The sequence below is a fragment of the Rhinolophus sinicus genome, chromosome 2 (assembly GCF_057876585.1).
Source record: "Rhinolophus sinicus isolate RSI-liver-muscle chromosome 2, RSI-T2T, whole genome shotgun sequence".
In the NCBI taxonomy this organism is placed as follows: domain Eukaryota; kingdom Metazoa; phylum Chordata; class Mammalia; order Chiroptera; family Rhinolophidae; genus Rhinolophus; species Rhinolophus sinicus.
In genome coordinates this window covers 155,475,001-155,497,680 of record NC_142502.1, presented here as the reverse complement: position 1 = coordinate 155,497,680, position 22,680 = coordinate 155,475,001, and the positions used below count along the sequence as shown (strand labels likewise).

General features: G+C 35.3%; 1 protein-coding gene across 28 annotated transcripts in view; it reads right to left on the bottom strand.

Moving 5' to 3' along the window:
- The window catches only part of NRXN1 (neurexin 1), a 1,058,790-nt gene that overhangs the window by 582,365 nt on the left and 453,745 nt on the right, over positions 1-22,680 (bottom strand). For all 28 annotated transcript variants that reach the window (XM_074331970.2, XM_088796166.1, XM_088796171.1 and 25 more), the window contains one exon: positions 11,242-11,680. In XM_074331970.2, the coding sequence (XP_074188071.2) occupies positions 11,242-11,680 (439 nt within the window). The remainder of the gene's footprint in view (positions 1-11,241; positions 11,681-22,680) is intronic.

Sequence of the window (22,680 nt, the reverse complement as noted above, 5' to 3'; positions counted from 1 at the left end):
ACACACACACACATTGAAACAACAATTTAACAGAAAAATATTTAACTCTACTACCTCTGAGGCACTCTGACATTTTGTTCTTATTATAATGTACAATTTTATTAATATAAATGCTAGACAAGACCCACTGGATTGACTTTAGGACCAATTAACAGGTTGTCACCCACAGTTTACATAACACTGATTGAGAGGTTACTATCATAAAAATAAGGATGTTTTCCCCATAGCTACTTATTGTACTTTTAATAGACAATTTTAGAGTTTTCATGAGAAGAAGAAGCAATGAAAGATGGGAAAGAAAACAAAAGGAATATAATCCAACCTTCAACTGAAATACAGTCCAAGGGGAACTAAAACTTTAATTTAGCCCCAGATTCAAGTAAAGGAGTCACATTGAGCCTATGCACGTATCAGATACCATCCATTAGAATATTCTGCAAACAAACATAATAGAATGAAACAACCATGATTGAAAATCAACTATTATTTCCTTTACATGCTTTGCCAACCCATATGCACTTAGATTTTAAAAGAAAATCTTTATAAAAGTCATGGCATTAAAGGGGGGGGTGTAGAACTAATTTAAGTGAAATGGAAACAATTATTTTATATTCTGAAGATGAACAGACTAACAACTTTATTAGAAATAATTAAATTTTATTACTGAGTCAAATAGATATTTATATTTTAGCCTACACATGTGCAAATGTCCTGAAATACACACATTTCTGATAAGGGATTTGAATCCTACATTCCTTAATGATATTATTATTGACATACATCAAAGAACATTTTCACCTAAGCTAAAGATTCACCGCAGTATCACTAAATTCATTAAGTCAGTTTAACACCTACGCATGAGCATAGTGAAATTTCAATATTAAGGTTCCCAAATGCCTATTTTGTTATAATTGACTTATGAAGGCAGTAGTTACGAAGAAAATTTAAAATGAATATTTAAACCTTGTTCATTGATAATTAAAAACAGCAGAATAGTTGCCACAGCTGTATAAATCAACAGAAAATGAAAATTTTCCAAAGGCTACAGTATGACCACATGCAAATTAATTTTTAAGAGGAAACAAAACTCTGGGTATATTATTGGTTGATCCCTCTAATTTTTTCTAGGAACTATAAATACTGATATGTTCTCTTTGGAATAGCTTGACTATTTCATATGTTCTACCTTCTTCCACTATAAATTACATTTAAAGTTTCTAGTAAATTAAATAAGCATTTTATGTAAACACTGCTATATTTGAGCTGTTAAAGTTTGTAGATGGTAGTCATAGTTGAGGACTTATTTGGATCAGTGCTTTATGTTTCAGTTTTTAAGAATCCAGGGAAAAACTATTGAAAACAGTTCTCAGTCATAAAAATGGAAATCAACTTTACAATTTGGTCTGGTATTCCTAACCTGTTAGTTTCCACTATATTTTCATCCAATTTTTCTTGGCTATTCCACTTCTAGAAGATGAGCTTACAGGATGAGAAGAAATATGAAGTAAAGGTGGGATTTAAAGTAAGTTAATTTGGTTTCAAGGTTTAAATTACTGCAAAAGTTTAAATGACTGGGAAATAAGGGGGTAGAAAACAGTGTGCTGTAATGGGAAATGCTTTTGCCTGGCCAGAGGGAACCAATTTTCATGTTTTAGCTTTGCAACTAACTAGCAGCGAGCTTAGCCAAATAAGACACTCATTAGGCCTCAATGTGTCTCTTATGCAAAATAAAGGAATTGAGGGGATGGTCACTTTAGTTCCTTTTTGAATAAAAATTTTGAAGTTACTGCTTAAAACAATGTTTTGCTTAGATATCACTTTTATCTATTTTGATTCACCTCTCATTGCAGAAGGGAATTAGACCCCACAAACTGACAAATGTACTTGTCAAATTCATATTCCACTAACAACTTCCAACTCAGTAAAAAGGCATAATATAAGTGATAAAAGCAGAACAAACTATTGACTATATGGTATAATGCAAACTATAGATTTCCCATAAAATAGATAGTTAAAAAAAAAATGAGGCATAATATTAACAATGGGAGTTTTAGAGCAGTGGGGTTATTTCCCTCCTTTCCGTTTTAATTTTCTGTCTTTAAAAAAAACACACGTCATGTTAAGTTTATAATAGGAACTGAAATAAACTTTAGTTGAAAACAAAATAAAAATATACTCTTAATATTGTTTTCTGCTTAACACTGTGTGTTTTCTGCTTACTTGGATTCACCCACCAGCCAAGGATTTCAGGAATTAAATCAATATGTGAAGAAATAAATCTTGGGACAAAATGGAAAATTTTGAAAATCTCTACGGAGAAGCAAGATTGAAGGGAAAGGGCACCTCGTATATTATACAGCGTAAACTGAAACAACTTGTTAGTAAAATAACCTGTCATTATCTTTCAAAATTGAAAATTCAATTAACCCAGCAATTCCATTTCTCAGAATCTGTGCTACAGAAATTCTGACCAATATGCATAAAGATATAATATGAAAACTTCTTTTATAAATTAGTTTAAAACAGTGATTTTTTTTTAAGTTAAATGACCATCAATAGAGAAGTGACTAAGTAAATACAAATCAATGTGTTCAAACTAAAGGATATATAATGTCACTACAAAAAAAATGGCATAAAGTCTCAGTCTCCCAATAATTGTTGAAAAATGATTTCATTTATGTAAAAAGGAAGCTCTGCATTTATTTTATATGTATAAATGTATTTATAGATATACTGATGTATAGGAAAATACTTGGGAATTTTTCAACACTAAATTATTTTAGTGGTTACCTATGAAGAATGGAGTGAATCGGTGAGGGTAGTGTGAGGCAAATGAAAACTTTTCATGTATGTACTTTTTGCGGCACAGTATTTATATGTTACATACCTGCCATGTATTAAGAACACGCACATACAAAGAAACATACACACTCATAGCAACATATGTGTACGTGAATTTTAAAAATGATCATACACAATGGTGGGAAGTAGTGAGTATCAATCAGGTGATATATTTTGTAGCAATTAAAACATTATCTTGTAGAAGTTCCACAAATTTCCACTCAGCACTGCACAGAGAGGGTCACTGTGGCTGGGTGTTGTTAGATAACTAACTGACTATTTCCTGAGGGTGCAACTGACACCATAGCCCAGGGTCTGCCCCTTAGCCTGGTAGGGCCAGAAAGGAAATTTGGTAGATTTAGAGAGCGAGGTTCCATATCTCAGGATTTAACTGATATTTACCAAAGCCCACAAGACCGATATATAAAACAAGAATGCCAAATAACTAATTCTCTACGAGAAATTAACTATCACAGCACACTGAATGCTTGCTATGTAGCTCTGTCAATATGAGATCCCGACTTATAATCCAAATGCTTATTCATTCATTTATGATGGGAAATGTAATTGTTACAGGAACCTGAACATGCACATCTATAGCACTGGTCTATTTTATCCCTCAAGTGCAATCAGACTTACAATGACAGCTAAATCTTAATCAAAAGAGTGGGGAACATGTATTCGAAACAAGGAGAATGAATGAGGTAAGGCGATGTGTAGAAATATTAGTCTAGGATGGTCTGATACCCTGATCTCAATTAAGATGACCTGCCTTTTATCGCTACGGTGAGGGTGAGGTAGTCACATCCCCTGGACAGTTCTTAGATGGGCAGTGCTGATATTTGTCTCAGTGACTTTCTTTTCTATGGTCAAGTTAACACACTGAGTCCTACAAGCCTGGGAGCTTATGAAGGCACGACTAGAAAGCTATGCTTTGATTCTCAGATGCAGTTTTCTTAATTCCCAGAGAACAAATGTTGTTACTTAGATATGTCTGAGTGAAAAAGAGTTTATGGCATCATATTAAATAAACACCTTGAAGAAATATGTTTATATTGTAATTGCAACTGTATAAAATATATGTACATGTTAGCAAAGACTGAAAAAATGTGCAAAATTGAAAATGTTTTGAGCAGGGAGAAAACAGTAGATGGCCTTTTTTTTTTAAACATGTTCAGAAAAATTACTTAAAGCCAAGCGTCAATTTAATGTAACAATTTTATGCAAAACTGAATCCACCTAGTCATTAGAATAGTCAAATAATTGATAAATTATTGATAAGTTATTTCAGTCTTCCTATCTGTGGCCACGCAGCAGCCTACCCATCTGTCTCCTTGTACCTGCCCCCAAAGAAAGGAGAGTCTGTGAGACGGATCCTTTCAGTGACTTTTCTTCACCTTAGTGTTTGCACCTTATGTCTCCATGTCTGCCCCAAAAAGATGGCTGGTCAGCCAATGACAAGTAAGATTCCCCATGGGGGGGACAACTCAAGCCAGGCACAGTCGAGTGGGGACCAACATGAGAACCCACGGGGTTCATAGAGGTGGGCACAGTCCCCACCTTCCCCCAGCTAAGGAAAGCCTCTGCCTCTGTGGCTGCATTCCTTCCCAAAACCTGCAAGGGAAGTGATTCAATGGTGTGTTCTCCATCTATTCATATGCATATAGGTTGTGTCCCTTGGGGAAGTACAAACATCATGAGACTTAGTTCAGCTGCCTGCAGGCAAGGGTGATTGGCTTGAATCAGTTTCCTATTATGATGTATGGGATTCACAGATCTTGAGATTGACAAGCTTTATCTCCTTTACTTCCCCACCTAACTAATAAAAGCTGATGCACAGGCCAATTAGGTGCTCAGTCCTTGAGGCTGCGGGTCCCTTGGCCCCGCTTAACTCTGTTCATGGTGACTGTCTTTTCTTAACCCTGTGCCACCCTCCTCACTCCCTACAACCCACATTGCATGGGACACGACATCTGGCGCCCAAAGTGGGGCCCCCTGAATTCTGGGGTCCAATTTTGGGACTCACTTGTGGGGCTCAAGAAGGAAGGTCGACTTTGAATCGGAATACAGAAAGGTTTCAAAGAGGTTTCACAGCACAAGGCCCGAGAGAAGTCGCAACAACTACTGGAAGAAAGTAGGGTAACTCCTGGAGAATTTAACGAAGGGAAAAAGGGGAATTTTCTCCTTCTGTGTGCAAGGGTGTGAATGTGTGAGTATGTGTTTATAGCTCCACGGCCTCAGCTACGGAGCTTGTGTGGGCCCGAATCTTTAGTTCCGTGGTCTCGTCATAAGGCAACACGGTGACTTAGTGCCTAACAGCATTAACCAGGCCTGGGATTTATACGGGTGCACCTTTAGCTACGGCAGACCTGACAGTCCCCCGAGGGATGCGGCCAGACAGGCATGTGACTCCGTGCAGAGTGAAAGTCTTCTTTCTCTCTATCCCTTTCTCTGTACATAATGAGGAATGTTAATAGCCAATATAGGCCTTATATTTGTTTGCTCAAGCACCTTCTTGAGGTGGAGGAGCTCGAGTGTCAGATCAGAAATTAGAGGAGCTTCTCCAAGTAATTGAAACTCATTGTCCTTGGTTCCCAAATTTAGGGACATTAGATATAAAAACATGGGGAAAAGTTGGTACAGAACTCTGCGAATTACATCATATAGGAGTTTCTCTCCCAGTAACCATCTGGGATACGTGGAGATTAATCCGGTCAGTTTTAAAACCTTTACAAACTGAGGAAAAAGATACAGGAAAAAAGGTAGTACAGAAATTTGAAAAAAAGGAGGAAGGGTTTTTGAAAGCTTCCTACAAACCTCGTCACATGGGACACGACATCTATTAATGGGTAGTGGTTTATGGACATGGATACAAAATAAGGTCTTATAAATGTACTGAAAATTATTTCAATGTATGCAACAAGCCACTAGGTAGAGGCAAGAAAGGAATGTTTATAGTCAGAGGACAAGTTCAAATCAAGACCTAAACAGAGAAACCGTCTAACGGTGTATTCAAGGAGAAATGTCTAAGTGTGGTGATTCATGAATGGTATACACAGAAATCAGTGTTGGTAATAGATAGCTAGGAAGTGCTGTTCACATCAAACAGTGATTACTATAAACCTCTAATTATGTGCTCTGGAGAGAGCCTCGTGCCTTCTCCACTATAATTTCCAGTTCTTAAACTGGAACTCTATGACTTCAATTCAAATCTCAATGGCTTCTTAGCTGTTAAATGTAGGCTTGCCCATGAATAACCACTGATACAATCTGCTGTACCCTGCTGCACACAAGCAGATTTTGACAAAAATAATGAGTTTTCTTTTTGATCTTTGTGTAACGATGGCTTGCAAAAAAAGAAGAAGAAAAAAACAAACCAAACCAAAACAAAACAAACAAACAAAAAAAACGACTGGCAGTTTGCTGTACAGATACTTGAGAGGGTACCCTTGACTGAGCCAAAGAGCTTAACACAAATTTAAATAATATCCTTGCCCCAAGAAAACAGTCATTAACCTCATCCTAGTTTTAACACAATTCACACTTTGGTTAAATACATGGGCAGCTGATTCGTGTTGAGTTTGGGAGCAAAAGTGAGGGAAAGGGTGGATGGGGCTGGTAAGGAAATTTAAGTCTTGCAAAGTTTGCAGAGTAGTGATTCTCTTCAATCAAATTTATTAACTCAGCAGCAACTTAGGGGATTTGCTCTGGTAAGGAGCAGCTATCCATGAAGGACGTCCATCTTTTGTGGCATTCAAGTCATACACTCTGGTCCACAAAACCATGCCTGCACTTTGTGTCTCTTTTGCCAATCTAGGTCCCTCCTTTGCCAATTTAGCACAGACTCTGAAAAGGCCACAGATGGTTCTGCCCACTCGGTCTCCCGTGTCACTGGTCATAGACTAAGCAGGCAATGGAAGAAGCTGCATTGCATGGAGAGAACAGCTGTGGCCAAACAGAAATGGTCAAAGCATGGTATTTTTAAGTGCTTCTGTCTTTTCCAAATCACAGAATATAAAGGACATATAACTAATTATAATTAATTGTGCTAAAAATGAAGTTCTAGAAAAGTATTCAAAAGAAGGTTCTATTTCTCATCAAACAAGGGGCTCATGTACCTACCTTTTAGTGAACAAAGACTGAAGGGCAAATCGTCAAAAAGATGGACATCCTGGTGACTGTTTCCCTGTTCACTAGCCTGCTCACTGTGACTATATATTCCTGTCCTCAGAAAGGAGTGAATTCCCCCCCGCCCCATGATTAATTTTCTTTTACCTACATGTTGGCTAAATGACATAGGAATCTCATGAGCAAGCAGGAATAGCAGTCCTGTTCTCATAAAAGCTTGTCATTTCTGTACCAGACTTACCACAGTTCTCTAACAATTGTTTAACTTCCTCATTATTATGATTATTATGATTATTATTATTTGGACTTCTGGGTTTGGAGGATGTCACTGTATCTTTAAAAGAAGTACAACAACTATTATCCTATGTTGTGTAAACTGCTCTCAGGAAGCAGTGTGGAATTCCTTGCATTTACAACTAAAAGAGTACTGTTACTCTTCAGATAAGATCGGGTGCATTCAGGGTCGTGGCCCTGCTATAACTCTTCAAATGTGAGAATGATGCTACTATTTATAGACTATTAGGGGTGGGTTGTTTCTGAGCCCTTCACATGTTCTTATTCTTTATTTTTTCTTATAACAAATATTTATCAAACTGCTATTGCACAATAAAGTACTAGGATATGTGTATATAGACATAAATAAGAAACTGCCTCTCATACACGGGTTTCCATTATAAACTGTTAGGGGAAAATTAAAAAAAAACCATCAGTCTATCTACCAAATACAGTTTTAACCCTATCTCCAACCAAGATAACCAAAAGTTATTACGTAGCATCAAATTAATGACCATGACTCTTATTCTTACTTACTTTAGTAATAATAGAGAAAATAACTCTTAGGCTTGGGCTCCCTCTACTTTAATAACAGAAAAAATATGGCTCATTAAATGTTTTTAAATGTCAGCTAAGGAGTATACCAAACAAATCAATAGATATGACCTTCATTGTCCATGAGTAAGAAAGCAGCCCATATTGCCCTCTTATCAGTCCCCTCACATTATATTAAGAGTAATTTTCATATTGCCTCTGAATATAAATGATGTGAAAAATGAGTCAAAAGCATTATTTCTTGAAATTCTATGTTTCTTAGTTTTAACTGAGCTATAAATCTTGTATTTCACCTGCCTAACTCAAAAAATGTCCTTTAAGTAAAATAAAAGCTTGTATAGGTATTCATTCAATCTTGAAAAAGCTGCTTTATATGAAACCAATGCAGTGTGCAAATATAGAACTTAATTAAAATACTATATATAAAATATTAATAGCTGCAGTTATTAAAATTACATTAAATTCCCTTGAGCTTGGCCAACATAATATGAGCTCTCACTTTTTTTTTTTTTTTAATTTAGTAAAAGGCAAATCTTGCTTTAGTGAGTGAACTTTGTTTTTTTATTGTTTGTTCCAATTCAGTAATCTGAAATTGTAATCACAGAAAAGTACTTTACCATCAAAATACCACCAAGCATACTAACGTAATCCTTCCACTGGATTCCAACAAAAATCTCATGACTTATTTGTTTGCTTTCTTAACACTCTTAAGTCATCTCTTTCTTCTGCTCATCCAACACTGAACTCTGTACATTAGATACTCTCTGCTTTGTCCTTTTCCCAATGAGTGTATAAACAGGACAGTTAATAAACTGTTGGTAATTTGGATGAATTAAAGAGTTAAACAGAAAAGGTAGGTTTTATTCTGCTTGAGAATTAAGGTAGTTGTCTGATCCTGATTTTAATGGGTTATCCAAGGAACTTAAAGAAACTAATTAGATTGCATCACTACTTAAGAACAGAGTCAAATGGTTAATAGACTGATCATGGTGATCGCTTTGTAAGGTGCATACATATCGAATCACTAGGTGGTACACCTGAAACTAATGTATTATCAGCTACAATTTAAAACTATATTTAAAAAAAAAAAAAAGGCTGGAAAAAATATCCAGGTACAAATCATCATTATCAAATAAAACATGGGTGGTTTTAGTTTCCTTTTTATATTCTTTCGCATTTACTAAAATTTTGATATGAACCATGTATTTCTTCATATAGTTAAAAAATATCTCATTTCCAAGTGAATGAAATACAACTCTGATCTGAAGTGTGGTATTTTTTACCACTTTGAACTTCCAAAAGATGCCCACCTGATCTAATCAGTTATGTTTTAAATTGTAATAAAGTCTGATTAAAAACATACTTTCTTAAAAGCCAATTTCAAAATTTTACTCTAGATGCATTTTAAGTCAATCTATAATATCTACAAGTTAATATTTTAAAACACAAGATTAGTTCATGCTCCCATCCTCTTAAGTCTTCTGTTTGAAAGTTCCTAAGTAGCAAAGTAACTGCTAATTCTGGTAGAAATAGGCTAATGGGAACCAAAGGGAGTCACTGTATTGTTATATTTATGTATTCCAATCAATGTACTCTTCTCAGTTTAAATCAGAAAAACAAAGAAGAATCCAGTTCCTAATGGAATCAGTATAGTACAGCAGGCAAAAAAAAAAAAAAAAGAAAGAAAAGGAAAGAAAAGAAAAACATTACTGTCTACTCTCAATCATCTAAGACACTAATGATAACATAGTACACAGATTGTATAGAATGGTAACTAGTCATCCCTGTGGACTTCTTCAGGGAAATGAAAAAGCAGGGAGACCAAGTTTCCAGAGAGTGAGGAATCAGAAACTGAGTCTCTGAGATACCTGGGGGTCAGAGCAATGGGTTCTGACTTTCCTTCAGTTCTCCCCGCTCACCCCTAGCTCCCTCCTAGTTTTCATAGATTCCATTTTTATTTTTATTTTTAATTTTATTGGGCAAACAAAATATATTTCTAGGAAGGCTAACATAATCTTCCTGACTGATAATCAGGAAAACAAGGCATGGATAACAGTAAAATAGGAAACTGTTCCCTGGAGTAAACAAGTAATAAAGGAATCTATGAAAGGCGGGTGTGAGAAGGGGAGTTCAGCCTCAGGACTCACCCTTGTCACAGATTATTGGATCTGAAAGAAGCACTAAATGTCATCTGATCTGTGGTTTCCAGATGTGGCTGATTATTAAGTCCCCTGGAAAGCTTTGTAAACATAAAGAGTCCTAGATCCCATCTCTGTTGACCCACCTTCACTGAGTCTGGGATCCAGTGAATACTGGGTCTTTCCCAACATGTTTAATACAGGAAAACATTCAGGCCCACAGAAAAAACCTTGGCCACCTTCCACTGCTATTTAGCAGCAAATCCAGAGTGAATGGTATAATATATATGCTAATGAGGAAGATGTGGGAGGGAGAGGAGGAGAGTGGTTAAGTCTAAATTCAGTTGTCTTTTATTATAAGAACATAATTTGATTTGTAAGTGAGAGGGACAATCAGGATATGGGAGCACAGACTGAACAAAGTAAAAGAAATAATATGTAGTTATCTACCTAACACAAATTGCCCTTCCCTTTCCCTCTGCTTCTACAAACGCTATTTCCTCTGCCTGGATGATTCTTGCCCCCACCCAAATCTAATGTTACTCATCTTACTAAACTCTCTAATCCACTCTAAAATTTCAGGGTGAATAAATGTTATTTCTTCAGACCTGCCTTATAAGTCCTGTTCTTTCCCCAACACACACACACACACACACACACACACACACACACACACACATACACACACACACACCTTCAGGGAAAAGGTGCAGCAAAAAGAAACCAGGGGAACAAATCCCTGTTGGTGGAATTCCAAAAATCTTTCATCAGAAAGAGAAGCTATTTGGAAGGCAGCAGAGTTTGCCAGTGTCCTTGAAATCCTACTGTATTGATTAAAGTGTTATTGATATACTACATACACCTCGGATAAAAAATATGTGCTGTATTACACTAAGGATTTTATGTGTGGATCTTTTTTTTTTTTTTTCATATTTTATATTTGCCATTTTAGGCACCTCCAAACATCCAATGATATAAGAGATAATTGGTAATACCAGAACCCTGAATTCTATCATTTGTAAATTCAAGATAAAATTTCTTGCAAGATTTGGCAGTTGATTATCCAATAAATATTCATTTACGAAGCCATTTGAGCATTTGGGATTTGATGCTCAACTATGATGATTAATTAGCTCCTTCTGATTCTTATATGATATGAAACAGAAATAGTAACAGATAATTTTCTTTACCCTAAAGACAAAAATACAGAAAATCTTTAATATGTCTTGGTTTTTATGCCTTAGGTATGGAAAGGAGTTGATGGAGTATTCCAGCAGATAAAAATCATAGGAAAATGATAAATTACCTGACCGTCCGTCTCTCTGGAAGTCCACATGATACCATTCTCCATCATTCACCTTCTTCTGCAAGGCTCTGATTTTTATTGTACCTGATCCCATGTCCAAGAGGAGGTAGAGATGGCCATCCAGCATCTCAATAGCAAAGAAGTCAACCTTTATCATCTGTGGGTGCTTAGCATCCTTTTGGTGTCGTGGCTTGCCATGGCTAAATAGGATGAGGCCATTTGGCTCTGTTGTGCGGAAGTCAAATGATATGGAGCCTGTTTTCTTTGCATTCCATTTAGGCAAAGAGATGAAAGACTCTGGGGTTTCAAAGGTGATTGGGTCCAAAGTTGCAACATTCTCACATTTAAATGCCACCACTCCATGGATTTTCATCTTAGGGTCTCCTTGTTTGGCAAGTCTAGATAACTCCAGCCTTACATCATTATTTTTATACACAACCTGTAGGGACAGAAAGGCAGTGAGAAATTAGGCCCCAATTTTAATATTTAGAACTTGTCATCAGCTCATGTAATTGGCAATTAGATCATGAAAAGACATAAAGTGTTTAGTAGTTTGATGTATAAGACAGATTTTTCAGCTACATAAAATTCAAGTATCAATGGTTCCAATCTAATATCATTCAAATAATGTGTCTACACAACACACACACACACACACACACACACACATACACACACACTGCCTATAGTTAACTCAAATCTGATTAAATCTGCATGTAGTTTTTATTATTTCAAGCATGTGTAGACTTGAATTTATAAAAGCCATTAGCTTTCATTAGTTGGCTATTTATTATACTTTGTTTATTAAATATAAGTATTGAGGTTTTTCAGTTTTCTCATCACTAAAGTATTTGAAATTAGATACTTTTGTATGAGTCCCTTAAAATATAGGATGTCTTCTATAGGCTATATATCCATGGTGAAATATATATTATTTGTAAGATAATCACAAGTTGCGGTAGAAAACATCCTCAATTTTCTCAGAAAAATCCTAAAATACAATTAAGATGCAGAAGCTCTCTCTTGCCCTGCCCTAGATTAATAACTGTTTGAATAACGTTACATAACTATGGAACATGGTGTTTACATCCACTCAACCTGTGTGACTGGCGTTCCATTTCGCTTTTAATGTACACAGATGTGGAACAAAGTTATGCTGCACTCTCATTTCACAAGGCACTTCATCTAAAGTGGTGGGTGGCATGCACTGCTTGTTAATAGTCCTAGGGTGTTTTTTGGACTCCAAATAGGACATTGGGCAAATCCACTGGCAAGGCTCATAATATCAAGCATCTGCTGTCATATCGCCTTAATAAATTTGTAGCAATTTTGACAGAAGGATAAAGAGAGATTCACACCTTTTTACTACAAAATACATACCAAGGATCATTACATTTCTCAAAAATGTACATCATAATGACTTAGGGATAGTTATCTATGTCCATATAGTGATCTAATTCTTCTAAAAGTACTCAAAATTTCACAGCAGCCAACATTTTCTGGTTCGAAACTCATTTATCCATGTATAAAAATATATTTATGTAACTGAAAAAATAAGACAGCCTAAGTCTGATTAGTGTTATAAAGTTAACTAGGTCAGCACAGCAGTTGATCCTTAGCCAATTGAGCCAAGACAGTGTGGCTGATGAGTTTCCTGATATGATTTGTTAATGGACACTTTATTTTTCAGTGATGAAGAGTACACACTCTGGTACTGGACTCCCTAAGTGCAAATTCCGGCTTCAGCATTGCCTAATTGTGTGATCTCTATGCCTTATTTTTCTGTCTTATAGGGAGATAATACTTCATAGGATGGTTATAACAATTAAAGAAGAAAATCCATGTTAAGTGAAAAAATCTACATAAAGGTATTCAATCCAATGCCAGGCACATTGTAGGATTATCAACTACATCAAACTGAATAATAATAAATATGACCATCTCTTTACTAAGCTGACACAGAGATATTAATTCTAAATTAAGCCACTGTAAGGAAACATTTAGAAATTAAGCATACTCATATAATTGGTATTTTTATACTTGACTTGTGCCAACTCAATAAGTCACATCTTTCCAATGCGTCCTAGTGTTTCAGTTTACCTTTATCTCGAACAAGGATTATGATAAAGAATACGATATCCCTTATTCTTTGAACAAATATGTGTAATGGTTTAACAAGCATCTACTGACAACAAAAGAAGAGAAAAATGAACTTCAGCAATAACAAAAAGGAGTTAGATTAAATCTTAAGCATACTTTCTTTAACAAGAGAAAGGGCTATTAAGCTTTGGGGTAGTTGATTTAGAATTGCCTTTCTTTGGTGATCTTTACAAGGGGAGAAAATGCTTTCCATGGATGATTTCCAAGTTTGATCACCTCTCCCCATGATTTCCAAACTACCTCAATATTTTTTTTTCATTGTCCTGGTGACTTATATTTTAATATTTGGAGAATATTTTGACATAGTTGTTGATCAGGAATTAGTTATTTTCTGACCAAAATGATGCAGATGATAACTCTGATCAACACTAACACAGTGCCTGTGCAATAAAACCACTGAGATTCAATTGGGTGTTTCTCACATGAGCAAATGGGTATGAGGCCGGGTATATATTTCCGTATAAGTCCCACATCAGCTACCAAAAATTTGAAGGATCTTCGGTTAGGGCAAATCTAGCTGGGAATTTCAGTGAGAAATATATAATGTCGTGAATGAACTGGGTGCCCTGGTGATAAGGAGGTTCAGGGAAATGGAGACAAAAAGTAGGGATTCCTTTGATCATATTACTTAGGGTTAGCCATGCACGGCCTCTCCCACCCAAAAAGGAAAACTAATCTTCATCAGAATCTATGCTTTATACAGGCAGTGACCTTGCTCACTACAGCTCAGCACCAAGGTCAGTGCCAGGCATAGAATAGACAATAAATATTTGCTGGCAGTTGAATAAAATTCTTCCTTCACTTTTTATTTTAAAACCTCATCCCCAGATTACAGACAATTATCAGCAACAGCGTTTATAAATATAGTTCAAATATAATGGAATGTGTCCTGTGAACCAATCTCATAACCTAGCTACTATTTCAGCCTTTTTTCTAGGAAAATGTAGAAACTTTAGTGCATGTTCAGTTATAAATGGCAAGCTGGCCTATGTATTAGAAAACTTCACCTTCAAACTCATTTTGTGGAGTATAAATTACTTTTAGAGTGAAAAACACCTGAGTTAAAATTCTCCAGAGATAGAATCATTTTCCTAGAAGAACAGTCTTGAGAAGCACAATGTATTTTTTTTTTTTTTCCCTTCTCATTTTGTATTCTTTGAAAGGCGACTCTAGAAGACAGAAAAGCAATTTTGGATAGGCAGGCTGATAGCTCTGAGCTCTACACTATTACTTCACCTGACCCAGATTTCATAATCACCCTGCTTTTCTAAAGTTAGATTTACCTTAAAATGATCTCAATATAGTTCAATTATAATAATAAGGAGTAGCCAGTGAGCACTCCAAATCTTCTAAAAATTCACATGCAAGCTCTTTTTTGCTTCTTTCTGAGATATAATGTTTCTCAGTCCTTTACAATTATTCATTTATCATTTTTCTTATATCAAAAGTTGTAATTTATTTAATAAGCTTTCAACAAATCTCTACATACTGTATCATCTTAACAATTGGTGATGATATTATTGCATACTATTTTAGGTCTGTTACAGAATCAAGATTTCTTTTGAAATGTTGATTTTTTTTATTTTTTGAAGACTAATTCAAAATGTCAAATTTCACTTCTCTGCTTCATGAACCTGTAAGTCACAAAGGGATAGAAACGTATAAAAGAGGCCTTAGGTTTTTCGGTCATTGATCTACCATTTGCTGTTTTAGGGGCTTTTTTTGTTTATTTCTTTTTCTTTTAGCTGTCATATAATTTTCATACATTGTTATGATGACACTTTCCCTTTCCTGCAACATTTGTGAGAATTTTTTAAATGTCCCTCGCACTTAAATATGGAAGAATGGAGTAATACATTTTTGTTTTTAGTGTTGAAATTTGAAGTAGACAGTCACTGAGTATTTTGTTTGGTCTTGATAGTCATCCTAAAACGGCAGCAGAAATAAACAGTCTAAAGAATACAAGTTTGATAGTCTGGATATAGAGCAAGTTTAGTCACAAAGCTATTACCTAAGTCAAGTTGCCTAACGTCTCTATGACTCAGTTTCTTAATTTCTAAAACAGACATCTTAAAAGGAAAGGCATGTCAAATCCATTAATCCTTGAGCTTCTCTCCCTTCAATCTATGTGATATGGGGCAGAGGTACAGGATGCCCTATTGTTCCTTATCTTTTTCTGGCTTTTTCAGTTGTGGTTTTGATGCTAGGCTATTGTTCTCTATTCTAATATACATCAAAACACTCATCCACTAGTAAAGAGAATGTTCACTACATCCTTAGGTACACAGACACACCTTAAGGATTATATCCAAGGTTTATACAAATGGTATTGAAGAACTGGTAGCTCATAGATAAGACTCTTTCCACAGAAAGTGAAAGGGTGTGAAATAAGTACATCAGTAGGAAAAAAAACTTGCCACTCAGACAATGTTTTTTGTTGTTGTTGCTGTTACAATATATGTTTCCATTTAGAAGTTTTAATGAGGCGCTTGAATTAATTAGTTAATTAACATCCATTGATCAAGGTTTTTCATGCTTTATAAGAGCATGCAGAGGGGGGAATGAGCACTGATTAGAATCAAAGATCTATGTAGAGATTTAGACTGTTGTGTGACCCTCCCTGAGAGAACATTTTAATCTGAGTCTTGGTTTTCTCTTCTTTTCTTGGGAACAATAGTAAGTGAGGCCTAAGAGTCTGGTTCTCAAGTCACATTTCAGAGAGAATTCCAGTTCACCCACTTGTATTCCTGTGACTTTGTGCAAGTCCTTCAACCCCACAGAGGCTCAGTTTTATCTGTAACATGGGATAACAATATCTACGGCATTAGGGTTGTTGTAACAAATAAACATATTTCAACTAAATTGCTAAGAACAGGGTCTGGCACAGAGTAAGCGCTCAAGTAAATAGTAGGTGGTCTTATCATGTCGTTCTTCTTATGAATGACAACATTATTGTTACAGTGAGTTAATGGAGTTGTACAATATAAATGTTATAACAAGGGTAACATGGCAAAAAGTAGATGATTGGTCAGTGTTTTCAAGTAATTCATAGAGCAGCAGGATCAAAGAGATGAAGGCAGATCGGGGCCTGCTTTCGTATCCCGATATTTATAATGTAGTTTGAAGGACACTGCAGTCTTTCTCTGTAGATGAGGTTTCTTAGCCAGAAAATACACATAGGAAGCCAGCAATCCTGGGACTTTCACTTTCACTCATGAGAGGCTTTCAGAAAGGTGACACTTAACAACAAAAACTACCACAACCACAACAGCCAGTTCAGATTTATGGAAAGTTTACTTTGTGTCAGGCTCCGTTTCAAAACATTTATGTGTACCTGTGTTTACGCCTCACAGGCTTCCTAGGAAATAAGCAATATTATCCTATTTTACTATTAAACACGCGGAGGCACAAAGTTCACTGAACGCGTTGTGTCATGACGGTGTCTAATACTCTGTTTGAACATCTAATGATGCTAACTTCAAACTTTCTCTTAGTGTCTCAGCAGGAAATTTCACTTGGTTTTTGACAGCAGTTCTAAGCAGGAGATTCACAATCAAACAGCTATTTGCCACCAGGATGACCTTGTTACAAGCTGTATGGATTATTCCCCAAACTAGAATTTTTCCTTCCATTTGTCCACATTAAAATATATCTAAATGAATCAAATACGACAATTGAGCAGAAGAATTTTTCATGTGCTTCTAGATTAAAATGTCTCTTCAAGTGTGGTTTAAGCACAGGGGATTATTTCTCTGTTTGTAGGACTCTAACATAGTTTTTCAACAGGCATGTCATTTATGAGATATACGAGTATATAGACAGATATATAGATTGATATGTATATTCTAAAAGTCCATGAAGTTTAAGAATTATCTAAGAGGACTATCATTTTAGTTTTATGTTTTGGTTTGTTTTAAATACATTTAATGCTTTTACTCTATTAAGAAAAAAAGTGAGAATATTTCAAATGGCAAATTTCATTCTTCTTTTCTCCTATCTGTGATCTGTTCATGTATCATCTATTTATAGCACTGTGCTTATTTCAAAATACAACTAAGAGTTAGCCAGTAATTGAACAGACAAGGGCCACCCAACAAGGAGAAAATAAATTGCATTTGTTTTGCTATGACCCAGATAAGGAACAGCTCAAAAAAGGAAATAAAATGTATTCCAACTTTCATCTCTAACATTAACTTACTTATTATTTTGAAATTATGTTTTCAATCCCCAAACTTTCAGTTTAATCAGACAAGTACTTTTTAGGTAAGGTACTGAAGAAAATGAAATTTTAATCACACCCCTGTATATATGCCCAGTCCAGTAGAAGAACATGGTCCGCTGAGAATGAACTGGTTTAATTTATCTTGAATATTTGCTATTGGCATATATATATTGGTAATGTGTAAATGATATCTGGACACACATAAATACACAGAAAGTTTATACATTACCCATTGTAAATATGTGTATATGTAACATGTCAAACTTGCTATTATTATGCCCAGAAAAAAGTATACACATGTATTAAATTAGAGAATTCTTGGTTAAGACACACCTAGGGTTTTACTCATTTGCACTGAAAAATGTCTTGGCCTAAAAACAAATTTTAGCACTTACAGGCTTGGCACACTACAAAGGAAAGGCTATAGTCAGGGGGAAAAAAGGGGGGGGGATCATTTTACGATTTAAAAAAGTAGAAAATTAAACAGAGTTTCCTCAGCATTCCTGTCATCATGAAGAGATAAATATAAAAGCAGAGTAGAGGAAATGTAGTCTTTTTAAAATTTTTCTTAATCATTGTACTCAATAGTCCACCTAAGATCAAGTTTCTTATGCAATTCATTTTCTTTCACTGAGAATCTAACACAGATTCTGCTTATAGTAAAAAGGTAAAACAAACAAACAAAAAAGAATGTTTGTTGAACTTAACTGGCCAAGGGACTAATAGGATTTTAGCTTTCCTGAAAATGTCACACCAGAGACATTTTCATCTATAATTTGAATATGTCCACTTGAGGCAGATGTGTATCCAGTTGCAGGGACTTATATACTTGGGGTGGATCAGAGAAGGGGTAGCAGATAGCAAGGGAAGTGTAGGAAATGTACAAGCCCTGTACAAAGTAGCGCAAATCCTTTAAAATCAATACGTAGCATTGAGAAAATCCAATTTTAAGGAGAGTTACATAAGGCATTTTAAAAGTCAAGAGATTTTTTTCTTTTTTTGGGGGGAGAGGTTGCTGGGTTCCCCCCCCCCATAATCTAATTCTACTTCGAGATTATATGCAGATCAAATTTTCACCTAAATTGAAACTTTCCCCATACCAAAAAATAAGTTAATAATAATAATAATAATAATAATAATGATAATATAATGTAAAAACAGACTACAATAACATAATTTCTCAATAAAGGCATGTCACTCATTTACTGTGAAAGCAAAAATTAGTTGACATTTGGAGAGAGGAAAAATATTTTGTGTAAGCAATGTAGAGAAATAAATCTTTTGGCTTAGCTCCAATTAAACATGATCAAATAACATACTATCCATAAAAAGAAGAAGAAAAACAAAAGGAAAAGAAAACCATCTTGCCTTGTCCTTTCCTCATTCCACCATCGGTGAAATGCCTAAAGTTATTTAGACAACACTGGACACCATCTGTACAAGTTAGCTGTGGGAAGACCACTGTGTGGTCCCTGGGCTAATAGCTCTATTTAATGAAGCTTTCAGTAGCATATGGGTTGTGACAAAAGACCTTGAGTTGCATTAAACAGTAATGTCTACTTTTCTCACTTTAAAGATTCAGTAATTCAATCATGCTTCTGGGGGAAAAAAATATTGGAAAAAGGAACTATTGTCAGTAACGGGAGATTTAAGATGCCAGTTTTAAAAAAAATAAAAAGTAAAAACTGAAAACTAGATCCAGCCTCTTATTTTCAGATGAGGAAACTAAGGCTCAGATAAGCTGAAGGACTGTCCCAGTTGTCATCCAGCTCTGATCATGAACAAGGATTGGGGACTTCAGTGTTCTTTCAACTTTGTTAAAATAAATAAATAGAACAAGGCACGGTCTCTAGCATAGGTGCAGGATGATGAGAGGCCCCTGAGCAACTACAAATAAAGAGCAGCCCTCTTTTCAGCAACATGGCACAAAGGGAACTGTAACTAATGTCAAGGCAATTGGAACTTTAAAACTGTGTTAGCATCACAATAAGCTGACACTCAAATATAAAAACGAAAGTCCCAAGGGTGAAAAATCTTGAAGTTATTTTCCCCAGTAATGGCATTTCGAAAAACATTGAAAAAGCTAACTAGAAACAGTAAACTTGCGATGTTTACTGTTATTTTGCAACTAAGTGATGTAGATATTTTCAGCATCAGTCTTTCATAGTCTTGCAGAATGTTAACACCCCATAAATTAGGGTTTAAAGCTTCTATTACAAGCAGGCAGATGCTGCTAGTAAGGATAAAGTGTATCTGTTTTACCTAAAAAAAAATTTTCATCCTCTGCCAGTCTCAATGAGAAAAATCATTGACATTATTATTATTTTTCAGGCAACATATTTTCCCTTGAATCAGGAATGTTAGCTTCAAACTGATAATAACAAAATAGTGGCACCAAATGCTATGTCTATATTAATCAACTGAAGTTCTTTTGCTTCCCCGGCCTCAGGAGCTCAGTGAAACTCCTTCTATCATCTAATTTTACATATATATCATACTATTTACTATATAGTCTTTCCTTCCCCATTGACCTGCGGTAACATGGTGTATGTTTGGGATAAGCCAGTTTTAACATTTGAATCTACAATCATTTTTGGTTGTGTTCATCACTTTTTACCTTAGAAAGTCCTCCCCCGAGAGATTTGATAAACATACTTTCACGTAAAATATTTATTACTTAATTTTATGTGCTTGTATGTACATCTTTTTAATGTTTTTGAAAATATTTATCTTCTCTTTTAAGGGGAAAATCCAAACTGAGTGCCCTTGTCCAAATAGTTATTTATTTGAGCCGGCACACATTTTGAATAATTCCTTGTTTTTCTACTGATTTGTAAAGGGCTACCACACATTAACTGCTTACATATACAAGGTTCTTTCCTGATCATTCTATTATGTTTTATTGAGCTGTTTCTTTTCTTTTTTCTTTTTTTTTTCTGTGATCCATTTCTACTGCATTTAATTATCATAACTTTATAATATATGCTAATTTATGTTAGGCCCCTCCTACCAAGCTATTTACATTATTCTAACAATGCTTATACATTGCATCGCATAGAGGTTTTTGTTTTCTGCATCAATAAGATAAACATATATTACAGAACTATTCAAGTTGCTCTGATCTAGCTTTCCAAAATGTAGCAAGACAAAGCTGGTGGCAAATTATTTATTTAAATTCATGTGAAGAGAATTTGGAATGTCAAAAAGAAATTTTATCTTGCTTAGAATTGCATTCTTAGTATAATTGTAAAGTTATAATTCATAAATGATTACAATAATTTTGATTTGAACATATCCGTGAATCTGGCCTGATGTCAGAAAATTATATTTATTAGTTGGAGGATAGTATTACAACTGCAGCGAAAAATAAAGTCAGGAAAAACAGTGAATTAGCTCACTAATTCTTTTCTGATAACCACAAGGCCCTGGTAGAGCTTCTTGCAGTAAAACACCAGGAGTGGGTGGCCAGCTCATCAAAGAGATTTGGAGGACTGGACAAACGACCCTCAGTGCGGGAGAAAGAAAAGTGCTCTCTGACCCCACCTTAATGTGATTCTTTTCAAAAGGCAACACCACTTGCCCAAAGACTCACAGCTAGTACGTGTGGAACCAGTAAGTTGTGGACAAGGCAGAACACGAATGCCTGTTTCCAGAGCCAGGAAGAGACTATGTAATGCTTTCTGGTTTTCTTTCCATGGTATTCTTTTTATGGTAGTTAAGCTCCCTTCAGCAATAAAACCTGCAGGGCTCTATTAAGCTTCCATGATGTAAGATTTCAAGAGCTGGATATCTAGTTTGTGATTATTGTACTCAAGTTGTATGCATCTCCTTTCTTGCCCTGGCTCTTGGCCTTTACTTCTCAATCACATCTCCACCTGAGAACCCTCACAGGAAACAGGGGAAGCTGACACATATGACAGCAATGCTGTTGTTTTTAGCACCTGCGATGAAAAGATTTTGCAAAATAGACTTGTTCCTGAGAAGTTGTGTGTAAAAATATGTTCAGTAATTTTAATATTATTTGAAGACAATTCGTTATATGATAACTATGTATATACAGAGGGTGCCAAAAAAATGTATACACATTTTAAGAAAGAAAAAAAAAACTGTATTAAAACTGTAATACAATGAATGATGCTAGCATTCATTTGATTAATGCCATCTTTTGAGAGAACGTCATACTACACATTGCTATGGTAATTCAATTCAACTTCTAAAGGTGATACATAGATACCTTCTCTTAAAATGTGTCCATTTTTTTAGCACCCCCAGCATATACATGTGAATATGGTTTTGAACATGGCTATGGACATGGACAGAGATTCAAACAACACTAGGTTTGAATTCCTACTCTGCTACTTAACCAGTTACACTGCCCTGGGCAAGTTCTTTGGCCTCTCTATAGTAGTTTAACTCTTTATCAAATTAGGTTATTAACACTTACTTTGAAGTATTATTTAAGCAGCTATAGTACTGAGTGCTTGGTCTTGGGTGCTGAGTAAAGAGTAGCCATCATCATTACTATTATGGTCTTAAATGTAGATCTTTAAATGTTTAACAGGGGAGTGCTAGTTATTTAAGTAAATAAGTGATTAGTTCGCTGAAAAGTGGCATTCTGTGAAGTAATTAATCACCTTCAAATCATGTTTACATGAATACTTCCCAAAATTCATAACTCTATTTCTTGTCTCCTATGAACTCTACATTTTGAAAGATTTCATCTACTATACAAATAGTGTTTATGAAGGGATACTTAATTTGATCATTTTAAATTTATCAAAGGCATCTAAATGACAAAATGAGATCGCCTCTATAATGACACTGAGTTGACAGAATTATAGCCTGATGCAAACACATGGTTTATTTAGCTTGTGCTATGAGTTGGTAAGTGCGTAGCCTTTTCCACTGTTGTTGAAAAATTGAGCATATATCACTTGCATTTGTAATTTCAAAGAACCTAGAAAGTATAAAGACTCCATGTTGGGAATTGCTACTTTTCAACTATGACTGCTAAGCACTGGGGTATTTCTTCCTAATGCATTCTTTAATTATTTCCT